Below are 12,921 nucleotides of genomic sequence, written 5' to 3'. Positions count from 1 at the left end.
TAGGAGTTATTTTTTAAAATATATTTTTTTTTCATTTTTTGGACCAGCTATTTGCAGTTCAGACAATGCTTCAGTTTTTTTGTATATCCCTGCAGTGGTTCCAGGCAGCATCCCCTAGGCACAGGAATGGCCTGACTAGAGTTAGGCATTTCATGTAGAACATGACTGTCATTTCATGTGTATGTGGACCTCTCACTTAAGCTGTTTGGCTTCATCCACACAGTAAATGTGCCTCCATATTTAGCTCTAGCTGAAACAGATTGATCAAAACTGGGGCTTTTTTCGAGTGCCTGAGTAACAAGGCTTCAACATCTTTATTTTTACTTCTGTATTGTAAATTGAATATTCCAGTGTTGGTTGATCTCACTGGGCTGCTCCAATACATCACTTCTTTCGTGGTGCCAGTATGGGAGCTGGTTGCCCTCTGCAGTTTTCTAGACAGGGCTGGGAACACACACAGAGCAAGAACTGCAGGGACTCCTCTTGAGAAGGAACTTTCTCTCTGCCAGGCTGGGAACCAACCCTTCAACCGTGCCATGCTCTTCAACGTTGGCTTTCGGGAAGCAATGAAGGATTTGGACTGGGACTGCCTCATCTTCCACGACGTGGACCACATACCAGAGAACGACCGTAACTATTATGGCTGTGGACAGATGCCCAGGCACTTTGCAGCCAAGCTGGATAAGTACATGTACCTGTAAGCACTGTTCTTCCTCCCTGCTGCCACAACTGCTAAGGACCCAGTGTTAGATTTAATTTATCTATTTTTAAGGCAGAGAATGAGTCTGGGTTTTTTCTCAGGCTTTGTGCAAAGGGAGCACGAGGGGGAATGTCAGAGAGCATCCTCAGGGCCGGGGCTTTCCCATGGCAGGTGGGAGAGCTGGTGGGCTCTGCCCTGACCCTTCTCTCCTGCTCAGGCTCCCGTACAACGAGTTCTTCGGGGGGGTGAGTGGCCTGACCGTCGAGCAGTTCCAGAAGATCAACGGCTTCCCCAACGCCTTCTGGGGCTGGGGTGGCGAGGATGACGACCTCTGGAACAGGTATGGGCTCTGTGGGCCCCGGGGGTGGCTCTGTGAGCTGGGCCTGGCACCGAGTGCTCGGAGGGGACAATTGCTGCCCTGGGCAGGGGCGCTGGGCTCGCTGTGCCTGCCTGCCCTGTGCTGGCTCCGTGGGGCAGGGGCTGCTCCAGCCTGCTGGGGCAGCGTGTGGGAAGCAGAGGAGTGCTGGCTGGGAAGCTGCTGGCTCTGCACAGTGTCCCACAGGGCTGCTGAGCGGGGCTCCGAGGTGCTGAGGGCTGTGGGACGTGCCCGAGCCCGGGGCAGCGGGAGGTTTGTGGGGCTGCTCTGTGGGTGGGCCATGGCCAGAGCCCCAGGAGTTCTGACTGCAGCTCTGGAAGCACTGCCAGCACAGCAAACACAACGGGTGATTATTTTTTGTTTATTTTATTTTATTTCTCCCCTTTCTAATGCAGAGTACAGTATGCAGGCTACTCGGTGACTCGACCAGAAGGAGACACGGGGAAATACAAATCAATTCCCCACCATCATCGGGGAGAAGTGCAGTTCCTAGGAAGGCAAGTAAATTTTTTTAAGAATTCTAAAGGTTTTCACAAGGAGTCTGTACCATGTAGGATGTTCCCTGCAGCTGTTTGAGGGCAGCAACAGCCTGAACTCTTGAAGGAAGCTGACTGCAGGGAGATGGAGGCAGAGCCTTGCCAGGATTCCTCCATCCCTGCGCTGAGGGGTCCTTGCTGTGTGGCTGCTCGGATGCCGTCCAAAAGAGGGGATTGTCGGCATGGCAGGCTCAGGGCCTGTCCTTTATCTCCAGAGGATGTACAGGGGTGGCTATTGCCAGGTGTCAGAGAAGTTCAGTGTTTCTAGAAGAGCCTGACCTCAGTGCTGGAGGAGGCATGGCTCAGCCTGCAGGAAGCACAGAGCAGGGGCTGTCCTGCAGTGTGGCTGCTAAAGCTTCAGGTGTCCCTGCAACACTCACAAAGCCCAACAGCAACACCCTCTCCATTCTCATTTCTGCTTTTTGGCCCCAGACTGGGGTGCGTGTACAGAGTCTTGAGCTCAGGGTTTGCTCTCCTGTGAGGCTGCAGACATCCATCAGGAGTGGTGACTGTCCCCTGCCCCCAAGGAGGACAAGTACTATGTGAGCATTTTTCTCAAGATAAATCCCCCCTGGAGCTCTCCAGGAGGGCTCCAGCCCCCTTGTCCCAGAGCCAGGGTGGTTTCAGAGAGCACCCAGGCTGACTGATTGCTTTTGCCTGAAGACCACAGTGGAATTTGAGTCTTCTGAAAACTCTGCAACAGAGAATCAGAGAAATATATCTTTCACAAACAAATTCAGGAATTAACACTTGTAACTGAGCAGCTGCTGGACAAGCAGTGCAAGCTCTGTTCTGCTGAGGGGCTGTAGGCTGCTGCTGCAGAGATTTGAGCTATCTGCTGGTCTTCTTTTGCAGCAGACTCATTTTTGGGGCTGTTTCCATTTGACTTTCCATCTTTAGCCCTACTTTTCATTTCTCTGTTGGACAGAATGCAGCCAGTCAGAGATGCTTCTCTTACTTCACGCTTGAAAAAGAGAAGTTGCTTTTGGTTTAAAAAGCCATATTTAGTCAAACCAGTGAAGCATGGCAGGCTGATAATGCCATGGGACTGAGCTCTGGTACTTCCCTCTTTATTCTCACCCAGCACCTTCCCCTGCCTCATGGCACAGCCCTTCCTCCTCTGTGCCCAGGTCTTAGCCCAGCTCCCACTTGCCCTGGGGGCCTCCAGGCCCCCAGCACTGTGCTGAGGGGAGTCACTGTCCTGCTGAGATATTTCTGCCTATTTTCCTCTCCCAACCCTCCTCTTTCTATTTCCTCATGCTGCCTCTCAATGTGTTTCAGGCTGGTTTTGTGCACCAGCTGTGGTTTCCTTCCCCATACCACCATTCTGCTGGTTTTACTTCCTCTGCCCCATCCCTCAGACTGAAGCCATTTAGTTCTGTTCTTGTTCATAAAGGTTTCATAAAGGTGGCAAGCACCACCTCAGCTGTGTCTCTCCAGGGTGGTGTGGAAGGTGGGCTTGGCAGGACCCCCAGGCTCAGCCCCCTCCTGGGAATGGGACCTGCAGGCTTTGATCAAGGGCAGAATGCTCGCTGTGCCCCCAGCAAGCACTCAGCTGCCACAGGTTGTTTGGGCAGCTGAGTTCTTGCTGGTGGCACAGTGGGCATTCTGCCCTTTATCAAGGGATGGACTGCTCTGGAATTTTCTGATATTTACTAACACAGAGTGTTTAAATGTGATGGTTGCCTTTATTAAGGACTCAGAAGTTCATTGTTTTGTAGCTGCTCCTGGGCCTGGCTCTTTGGAAGGTGTTCTGGTAGCCCTGGGTGGAGTGTGCAGGTGCTGTGGGATACATGGAAGTGACTCTGGCCTCTGGTTCTCATTGCACAGGTACGCCTTGCTGAGGAAGTCAAAAGAAAGGCAAGCCCTGGACGGCCTCAATAACTTGAACTACTTTCCAAACGTCACATATGACGCCTTGTATAAGAACATCACTGTTAACCTGACACCGGAGCTGGCTCTGGTGACCGAATATTAAGAGCAGAAAATAACTTTGCTCTGCCCTCCACCGAGAAAGCACCACGCTAGACTTTCTTTTCCAAGGGTTATTGAGGACAAGCAACACTTTGTCTAATGAAGGATCACAGTATTTTGGAGAATGAGGCTGAAAGTGCACGCACAAATTGCCCTAGCTGTACCAATCCAGACCGATACCTGGGCAGCGAGCTCAGCAGTCTCTTTATTTTTTCTGCCACTTCCTTTCTGGGTTTCAGGACAACAGTTCGACCTGCTGCTCTTGTCTCCACATTCCTCCTCTAGCAATCTCTGGCACTGGGACTCTCCTGGGATGTGCTTTCTCCTCCGGGAAGCGGCTCAGCTGAGGGGCTCTGGCTTCTTGACAGCGAACGTCGCGAGCAATTTAGTTGGCAACTGCCCTGGTGGGAGATCAGACGATTTCTGATGCCATTCTCCTATGTCTGTGTGGTTTTTTAAATGACCTGCTTGAAGTACATACAACAGAATCGCTTCTTAAAGAAGTGTAAGTGTAAATATGCTGTGTAAATCGCCCCTTTTTATTTTTCTCCTATGGCTCGAGTCCAAGTGAGAGGTTTACATACAGTCACTCATTTTAGTCCTGAGTTCTGAAAACACTTGTGTGAGCATCACTGTACTTGTGCAAGGTGTTCTCTTTTAAGCCAGTGAGCCTGCTCGCATGATTCCAGCTGGGCATATGCAGAAATGTTTGTGGGCCAGGGCCCAGAACCTTCCAGTGCAGTGGGTGAGAAATACAGCCAGGTCATCACTCATTCCAGAAACCACAGGGCTGGCTTGTTCCAGGGAGGGTGAGGAAATGGGAGTATTTATTCCAAACTCTCCCTTTTCTGTCACTTCTGGAGCATAATGTGCAAATGAGTCCAAAAGCCCTGTGGAAGGCAGTTCCATGGCTGTGGCTCTGAGTCCCACTGACAGCAGGGCTGAGCCCAGGGGGGCCAGGATGGAGCCACTGCTCCCATGTGAGCCCTCCCCACAGCAGTGCTTGCCCTCACTCTGGAACGTGCTGGAATGGTTGGGGAGGTTGGTTTAGTTTGTATTTATCGTGTAAATCCAGCAGCACAGAGATGCTGTCAGAGGCAGGCAGCACCTTGTGCTGTCCCCCTCGGTACGTGGCAGCACTGGCATGGGCACAGCCATGGGACGGGGCACAGCTCAGTGAGAGACATGAAGGACACGTGAAAATATGAGGACTGGGAGCCAGAGCTGGGTCTGACAGCCCATCCAGCCATCCAGTGTCATCCCTCTTTCCTTCACGCCGTGGGCAGGCTGGACTTCAGGTCCTGTCTCCACGGACACAGTCCAGCCCTTACACAGCACTGGCACCACCACTTTCACTGGACCTCTCTGACTTAAAAGTAAATACATTGGGTGTTGGTTTTAGTTTGTATTTCCACACAACAAGGGTGGGTACTTGACCTCCAAAGGACTTTAACTCTTTTCATTGCATTGTTTGCCTTCGGTTTCCTTAACTTCTCATGGTTTACACTGTTTTCTCAGTTCTGTGGACGTATGATCCCCATACGCATCTGTGGTGGGTGTGACTGCCCAGGGCATTCCTAACCTGTATCCAGAAAATGTTAGTTTAGAAAACACAAGTTTTGTGTAGATCTTATCGGCCGGCATGAGAGGACAGCGAGCCTGCCCTTGAAAGGCGCTGATGAGTTTGTAACTAAGTTTTAAAGTCTCTGAACTTACATGTGCTTTAAACTCGCTTCCTGAGGGGATTCAGCCTGGTTATTTATAGGCAGAGGTGAGGATTTGCTTTTTCTGGCGCATACAGCAATAAAGACTTTTGCTTCAGAGTCTTGATCTGTAATTCACGTGGACCCTTTCCGGGTGTTGAACCTGCATTGCCCTGCCCCTCTTTTCTTTCATCTTGAGACCTTGCTAGAAACCTGTCTTTGTTTAATGGTGCTTCAAACAAGGAATGTATTTCAACTATCCAAGTTCACTACCCCGGAATCAAGCATGTGTGTGTGAGTGTTGAACTACCTTAGTTGGGATCCTCAGCCTTCCATGTCCCTGACACCCGACGCACCTGGTGTGGAATAAAAGCCGTTACCTCTGCTCAGAACTGCGCTCTGCGGTTGGCACAGAAGGGTCCATCCCCAGCAGCATCCCATCCTTCCTTCTAACCACGTTGAATTTTTTTTCCCCTTTGAAAATGTGGATTATCTGAAAATGTGCACTGTTAATCTTATCAGCTATGTCAAATACTGTATAGTAAATGTAACTGTTAAAAACATACTGTCAAGCGCATGTGCTGTTATGGTGTAAAAATTCTTGTATTAAGGAGAACTTGTACATATTCTGGCAGCTGAAGTTCGACAAGGCCACTTGTTTGCCCTTCCATGTCAGCGCCGTCAGTCAGCCCTGGTGGAGGGCAGGTCCTGTGCGATGCTGATTTATTTTTTTTAAATGAGCCATGTGGGTTTTATTTGCAAAACTATTTATTGACAGTTAATTCTCCATAAAGCTCTGCTTCTCTAAGGGAGGTACCGTCTGAGCATCAGCCGCGCACTTCAGGCCCATCACCATCAGAAGTGGCTTTAAACTCTCAAGCAGCTTTCCATCATCATGGCTTTTGAGCTTACTGTTATGTTTTTAAGAGGTGCCAGGGGGACATTTTTGCACTGAAGATTAGTGTTTTACAACACACACACTTCTCAGCAAAGCAATCCTTTGTGTCATTACATTTATTTACCCATGTGTTTGTACATTTTTGTATTTGTTAATTTATGAATGATTTTTTCAGTAAAAAATACATATCCAAGAACAGAGATTGCAGTGCTTTGCTTTATTTTATTTTATTTTTTTTAATTTTTAACGGGAGGAGAGGGGTAAGCGCCAATGAGAGTTTGAGTCAGTAAGGGTGGGCCTTTGATGCTAAAAGCTGGTTAGAAATTTCTCATTAGGACTGGCCAGAAATAAATTGAGTGTGAGATGTGAATGCTCCCCAAACTCATCCTGATGTGTTGGTGCCTAAGCCTTTTTTCCAAGCATCTGCCTCAGTGTAGTTCTGATGGAGGGGTTGGCTGCCTTAGGCTGTTAAGAAGGCATTTGGCTGAAGGTAGTGCAGGACTGGTGCTGGGGACTTTTGGTAGTTGAATTTTTGGACAGCAAACCCAGGCAGACAGACAAGCTTCCTTGCAGCAGCTTTAAAATATCTTTCTCCTGCTCTGCAGCATACAGGCATGCTAGAATAAATAGCTGGCAGCCCGGGGTTGCTCCAAGCCTTGCCTTTTTTTAGCTCTCCGTCTTCTGGGAAGCTTCCTCCCACCCGCGGCGCTGGGCTGGAGCCGGGGGTGACAGGCTCCTTCAGCCCTGCCGCTGCCCCAGCGCCCGCGGGACTCCTGCTCCTGCAGTGCCGGGGCGTCCCGACCTGCCTGGGGAACACCCCTGCTGCTGCGGGGGCTTCCTCTGCCCGTGTGGACCCCACGGCGGCTGGGGGAGACGGATGCCACTGGCGAGGGCTGGGCTTGCTCCTGTGCGGGGAGAACGAGCAGGGCAGGGAAGCCCCGGCCCATGTCCCGGCGGATGCATGGGACCTCCTTGCTGGGGCCAGCAGCGAACAAAGGAGCGGGGAGCAGAGCCCCTTTCGGGTGGGCTGTGCCGAGGGAAGGAGCCCTGCGAGGGCCCGGCTCGGCAGCACAGCCACGGCTTCCCTCGGAGCAGCCCCCGCTGCAGGGAGAGCGCTCCTGCGCGGGCTGAGAACAGCTCAGCCTTCTGCGCTGCAACATCCCCCAGCTCTGCAGTGTGTAAAAAAACCCCAACCTCGCAAAAAACCCACCGCCAAAGAGGGGGCTTCTCCCTCTTCCTGCTGTTCTCCCATGGTTAGTACCGACAGTAGCAGAAAGGGGAAACCAGTGACTCACCTGGTATCCCCTGGGTGAAACAGGAGCACGCTCCCCGCGGGCAGCGGCGCTCGGCTGGTCCCTCACCCCGCTGACGCGGATGCCACCCCCGGCAGGGATGCGGATAGGCCACGGTGTCTGGGCCAAACCGGCCGAGCTGGTCAGCCGGGAGAACCAGAGGATGCTGGACGTTCGGTTGAGAAATCCTCTCCATCAGCACCGCCTCGAGCCACGGGTGCAGTCCGAAGGCCGCGGATACGGTGGCACGTTGGGGGCTCTCTTGCGCAACCACCCACATGGCTGGGGCCACCTGCTCACCTGCGCTGCAGGTTCTGGTGGCCATAAACCCACGGGTCACCTTGCGACAGGTGCCTCCCCACCCTCATCCCGGCGCTGGTGCCCTCGATGGCATTAGAGCAGCGAATGGCATTATTAATGCCAGTTAATGGGGTGACAGCCCGGGATCCACCTCGGGGACCTGCGGGGCAGGGGCTCTGTTACCAATAGCTGCCTCCGGCGCAGGGCCGACCGCTGAGCCGGAGCGCGGCCCCGCGCTCGACAAAGCACGTTCATTCATCGTTCAGGGCTACTGCTGCGGCTGGAAACCCTTCCCAGGTGGCTGAGCTGAGGAGCCTGGAGATGGCCGGGCCCAGCAGCCAGTCCTAGGGGTGACAAGGATGCCGTGCCTAACAGAGCTCGTTCCCGCGGGGGCTTAGAGCCTGTCGGGCGGTAAATGAGCCACGGTCGGGCCTTACGGCAACACAGTGGGCAGTGACCGTCCGGCACCGGGCGTGGAGGGCGCTCGGGCTGTGCCTGGGGATGCGGGGCAGCTCCCTGAGCCCGGGTCACCCTTCGCTGATGGAGCCCCTGCCACGCTCTGTCCGCGCCGCTGCCGGAGGCGTTCGGAGCCTGATGCGAGCCCCGCTCCGCAGGACGGGCTGCGCCGCGGCTGCCCGGCCACAGGTGGCGAGGGACCGGGACCCTGGGGCGAGCGGAAAGAGCTCAGAACCCAAACCGGCCGGGGCGGCTGGAGGGGGGCAGCTTCGGGCCCCCAGAGCCGCAGCCGCCTTAGCTCAACAAGCCGCAGGTGGGCTGGAGGTTCGGTGCCACCGGAACCGGGCACTGGGCTTTGGGGCCGGGCTTTGGGGCCGGGCCGGGCTTTGGGGCCGGGCTTTGGGGCCGGGCTTTGGGGCCGGGCTTTGGGGCCGGGCTTTGGGGCCGGGCTTTGGGGCCGGGCTTTGGGGCCGGGCTTTGGGGCCGGGCTGGGCTTTGGGGCCGGGCTTTGGGACCGGGCCGGGCCGGCAGCGCGCGCTCCCACAGCGATCTCTGGCGGCGCCGGGAGGAGCGGCCCCGGCCCCGGCCCCGGCCCGGCTGCGGGGCTGCCACGCGTGTCCGTCCCCGTGTCCCGTGTCCCCACCTGCGGGGCTGCCACGCGTGTCCGTCCCCGTGTCCCGTGTCCCGTGTCCCCGTGTCCCGTGTCCCCACCTGCGGTGCTGCCACGCCGCGTCCCCACCGACACACGGCAGCACCAGCCCTCTCCTGGAGACCACGGAATTTCCCCTTGCTTGGGGAGCCAGGGCTCCAGTTCTTGCAGGACGGGAGAAATCCCGGTTTTTCAGAGATATCGAGTGCAGAGAGAAGGCGCAGCCCCCACGTGCCCGGGGGAGGCAGCTGGGGGCTTTGGCTTCTTGGCCTTGAAGGTGCTCCCAGGCAGCTTTGTGACACCATCTCAGACTCCTTGGGTGAGTTATCCCTGCTCTTACACACGTCACCTTCTACCAAGAAGAAACCATTGTAACTGGTTTCCAGCTGTTTAATTCACCTGCCCAGTAAAGATCCCCCTTCTCACTGCCCCTTCACAGAGCAGGTCTGGGTCTGCTGGGGATTTTCTTGCCCCCTGACCAAAACCAGGCAAAGTTCTGAGCTGCAGTGAGCTCATATCTGTCCTGAAATGCAAAAATTATGTTTTATGTTTGTGCTGTTTTACCCTTATCTTTAGTCCTTTTCTCTATTATTATTTGTCAACATTTTTCTTCTTTTAAAGAATGTCAAAGCTTTGTTTTAAAGATGAAAAAGGTAGATTTTTTTTTTTAACCTTGAACATATTTGAGCTCCCCCTATTTTCCTTCCCTGCCTGTTTGGCCCAAAAGCCAGGTGTTGGACTGCACAGAAGGAGGTTGGGATATAAGCTGGGGGAATCTGGGAAGGCATTTGGAAAAGGAGACAGGTGTTTCTGCACATCCCACAACTCTATCTTTAGAGGTTTTTTCCACAGTGGGAAGTTTGTTGGGAGCTATGTGTCTCTTGGAAAACCAAGGTGTCTTGAAGGCTTAACTCACTCATCCCTGCTCCTAAACCCTGTGCAAGCCAGTGGCAGCAGCTGATCCCCTGGAAGCATCTCCTGTGTCCAGTTTAGGATGTGGTGAATTTTTAACTTGATCCTGCAGACCTTTCAAGCTCTCTCTCCTCCTGAGACACTGCAGTCCCTGTTTTTCTTCCATATCCATGGGCACTGCAATGTCTGCCTGTGGTTTGTGCTGTCGGATTCACACTGCCCTTGTGGATCTGCATGTGTGAGCTGGACAATGCGAAGGAGTTCTTTGGGTTTTTCATGTTCTTATTTGGTAAACTTGGGCTCATGTTCTGGGAAACTCATCCCAGTGCTCCACACAGTCTGTGGATATAAATCTGCTCTGAACTCATGCTTATTGCCAACATTTTTCAAACCAGATACTGAACAAGAGAGGGTTTTAGTTAACATAAACCAGAGGCAATTTATGATGACAAAGTATTGTAAGATGTGTGAGGGAAGAGACAAGCTGCTGAAATGTTTGGCTAAAGTGAAGAAGTGGAATGTTTTTCTTTGTTCGGTGGCGTCCCCAAGGCCCGCTCGGGCAGGGTGAGGAGGCTGCACAGCCCCAGCTGCCCCTGCCAGCGCCTGGGGCTGCTCTGGGGGGAGGATGGAGACCCACACTGCCAGCAGCCCTTGGCAGGGCGAGCTGGGTAGGGCTTCTGAGGCTCAGCTGCTGTTCCGTTGCTGGGTTTGGGGGTTCTGTTCTCTTTAAGATACCTTGAGAATGGATGTTTGGCCTGGGGTGTGTCGGGCACCGCAGAGCCCCCGGCGTGGCTGCAGCAGCCCTGACACGTTCAGGAGGCTGATGGCTGCAGCCCAGCAGGCTGGGAGGGCTCGCCGAGCCCTGTTCTCCTGGCTGCCTTCCACCGGCACAAGGACAATGGTTTCTCCTGCTGGGACTTGAGGGAGTGGAACTCTGAGAAGGACTTGATGGTGATGATCCCTGGGGAGCCCGGGCTCTGATGGGGACTCGGCTCTCAGATATCACAGGTTTTGAGATTAGCGTGGTCTAACACACACAGATACTTTAAAAGCTCTCTGCTTTTGTAGCGAAGTGGAGCAGTGCGGGTTCAAGGGAAGTCTCCCCCGTTCCAGGCGGGGATTAGCCCTTTCCCCGCGCTCCCCGGTGCCCCGAGCCGGCTCGGTGCGGCGGAGCCGAGCGCGGCAATAGATGGCACTGCTGGCACGGGCTGAGCCCGCCCGGGCTGGGCTCCGGCGTTTGGGCCAGCCCTGCAAGGCGGCTGCAGCTACACTTCATGGCAGCGCCTGAATTTTGGCTTCTGTTTGCATGCAGGGGAGAATGAAGCATCTCTGGAAAGTTCCATCTGAAAAGCCAGAGCAGCGAAGCAGCTGGGAGATCCCGTCAGTATCTACTGCTCAGGGCTGGGGGTCCCGTGCACTGTCCTTGCCTGGGCCAGGCCCCACAGACCAGCTGGGACTGACTCTCCACCGAGCCAGAGATCTGGAAAAGGATGGTTGCCTGCAGGGTTATTAGCCAGGAAGCAATTAAACCCTTAAAAGAAATCATCTGCACTCTGGTTGTCCACCTTCATAATAACATCCCTGTTTGCTGGGGAGACCCTGCCTGAGACTGCTGCTGGGGCAGGCTGATTCTGCGTGCCATTGGCTCTCTGCACTTCATCCTCTTAGTCTGGCCTCAGCAAATGCACCCTCCCAGGACTCCACAGGGATGAAAACACGCTCCCATCACAAGGCAGACTTCCTTGCTTATTTGCAGCCCTGAGGTTTGCTGGGTGTGATCTGGAGAGAGATAAGAGCTGCTTTATTCTCTCAAGTCAGCTTGTTTCCAACATGAATGATTAAAGACCCACGTGCATTTGTAATGACCATATCCTAATTAAAAAGCAACCCCCCTCTTTGAAAATTTGGGCAGCTGTAGTGGCATCGTGCTAACCAAAAAGTAATTAATTATTTATATGAAGTGCCCTGGTCTTTAAATTACTTGGGTTTAATGTACTGCAAAGGCACTTGTATCAATAACAGGGCTATTTTGCTTCCACTTAATCATCACAATTTTATTTATTTATTTATTACCAAGAACAAAAATACCCAAGCTGGTCCATCTGATACTTTGCTGCACCACTGATGGGCTGCTTTTCCTGCCAGTCTTGCATTGCAGTAGTGGTGGTCTTGCTGCTCTTTCACAGCCCCTGAGGGCCTTGGAGCCATGTGGGAACCAGGATGGGGCTCCTGTCACCCTGTGCATTTGTCACCACGGTGGTGCTGTCACTGACCCGGGTGCTGCTTTGTGGGGGCTCTGCTCACTCCAGCTCCTCACCTCTGAACAGCTCCGGGTCCTTTCGTGTGTTTATTTTTAGGGTAATGTAGGCCTTGTGTTTTTCTGGCTTCTCCTATTTCTCTGAAGTCCCCTTCAGCCATGGCAGCAGTTCAAGGTGAGTTAGAAGGAGTGACTGAGGCAGAGGACATGCTCCAAGGCTGATGTGTGGGTGTAGCTGGATGATGGCTCTGGGCTGGTGCTCCTCTTCTGCCTCTTTAGGTAATCAGAAACATTTCCCTTTCTCTTTTTTCCAGTTATCAATTTTAATTTTTTTTAATATTTGCCATTCAAATCAATTGGGATTCAAGTTGCCCTGCTGCTCAGCAGCCACCCCCTTGGGACTGGCTGACACGTTAATGTGCTGTTAATTCCAGAACAGGCAAGACTGTTTAGCAGAAGCAGCTTTGGAAACCAGGAACTGATGGGCTGCAGGAAGGTGTTGTTGCATTGCTGCCATTTCCAAGGGGGGGATCAACAGATTAATAGCAGGATTTGCTAGTTAAAGGTAAAGGAGAATCACTGAGAAGAAGTGGAGCAGAGACCCCCTGAGTGCTGCTGCTGGGACACTGAGCTCCCCAGCTGGCACGGCCAGGCTGGGAACTGCTGAGAGTGTGACATGAGGTGGGCCCAGGGGACACTGAGAACCTTAGGCACCTTCTGAAACACCAGCCCTAATTCTGGGCACTGGGCAACCGAGATGACTGCACTGCTCCAGGGGTGTGGAACTGCAGTGCACATGTGAGGTTCTCACAGAGCAATCACAGCGTGGCAGGAAGGGAGACCGAGGTGTACCCTAATCCATCCTCCT

At 53.4% G+C, this 12,921-nt stretch overlaps 1 protein-coding gene across 1 annotated transcript in view; it reads left to right on the top strand.

The window, feature by feature from the left end:
* The window catches only part of B4GALT5 (beta-1,4-galactosyltransferase 5), a gene marked incomplete at its 5' end in the record, with an annotated part of 33,468 nt that extends 26,767 nt beyond the window's left edge, over positions 1 to 6,701 (top strand). The window contains 4 exons of the mRNA XM_084217775.1: positions 510 to 697; positions 918 to 1,040; positions 1,472 to 1,573; positions 3,443 to 6,701. Of these exons, the coding sequence (XP_084073901.1) occupies positions 510 to 697; positions 918 to 1,040; positions 1,472 to 1,573; positions 3,443 to 3,590 (561 nt within the window). The 3' untranslated portion in view covers positions 3,591 to 6,701. The remainder of the gene's footprint in view (positions 1 to 509; positions 698 to 917; positions 1,041 to 1,471; positions 1,574 to 3,442) is intronic.
* Between the last annotated feature and the right edge of the window lie 6,220 nt (positions 6,702 to 12,921).

Source organism: Fringilla coelebs (assembly GCF_963513975.1).
Source record: "Fringilla coelebs genome assembly, chromosome: 18".
Classification (NCBI taxonomy): domain Eukaryota; kingdom Metazoa; phylum Chordata; class Aves; order Passeriformes; family Fringillidae; genus Fringilla; species Fringilla coelebs.
The sequence above is the reverse complement of the archived record's forward strand: the minus strand, read 5'-3'. Positions and strand labels throughout refer to the sequence as shown.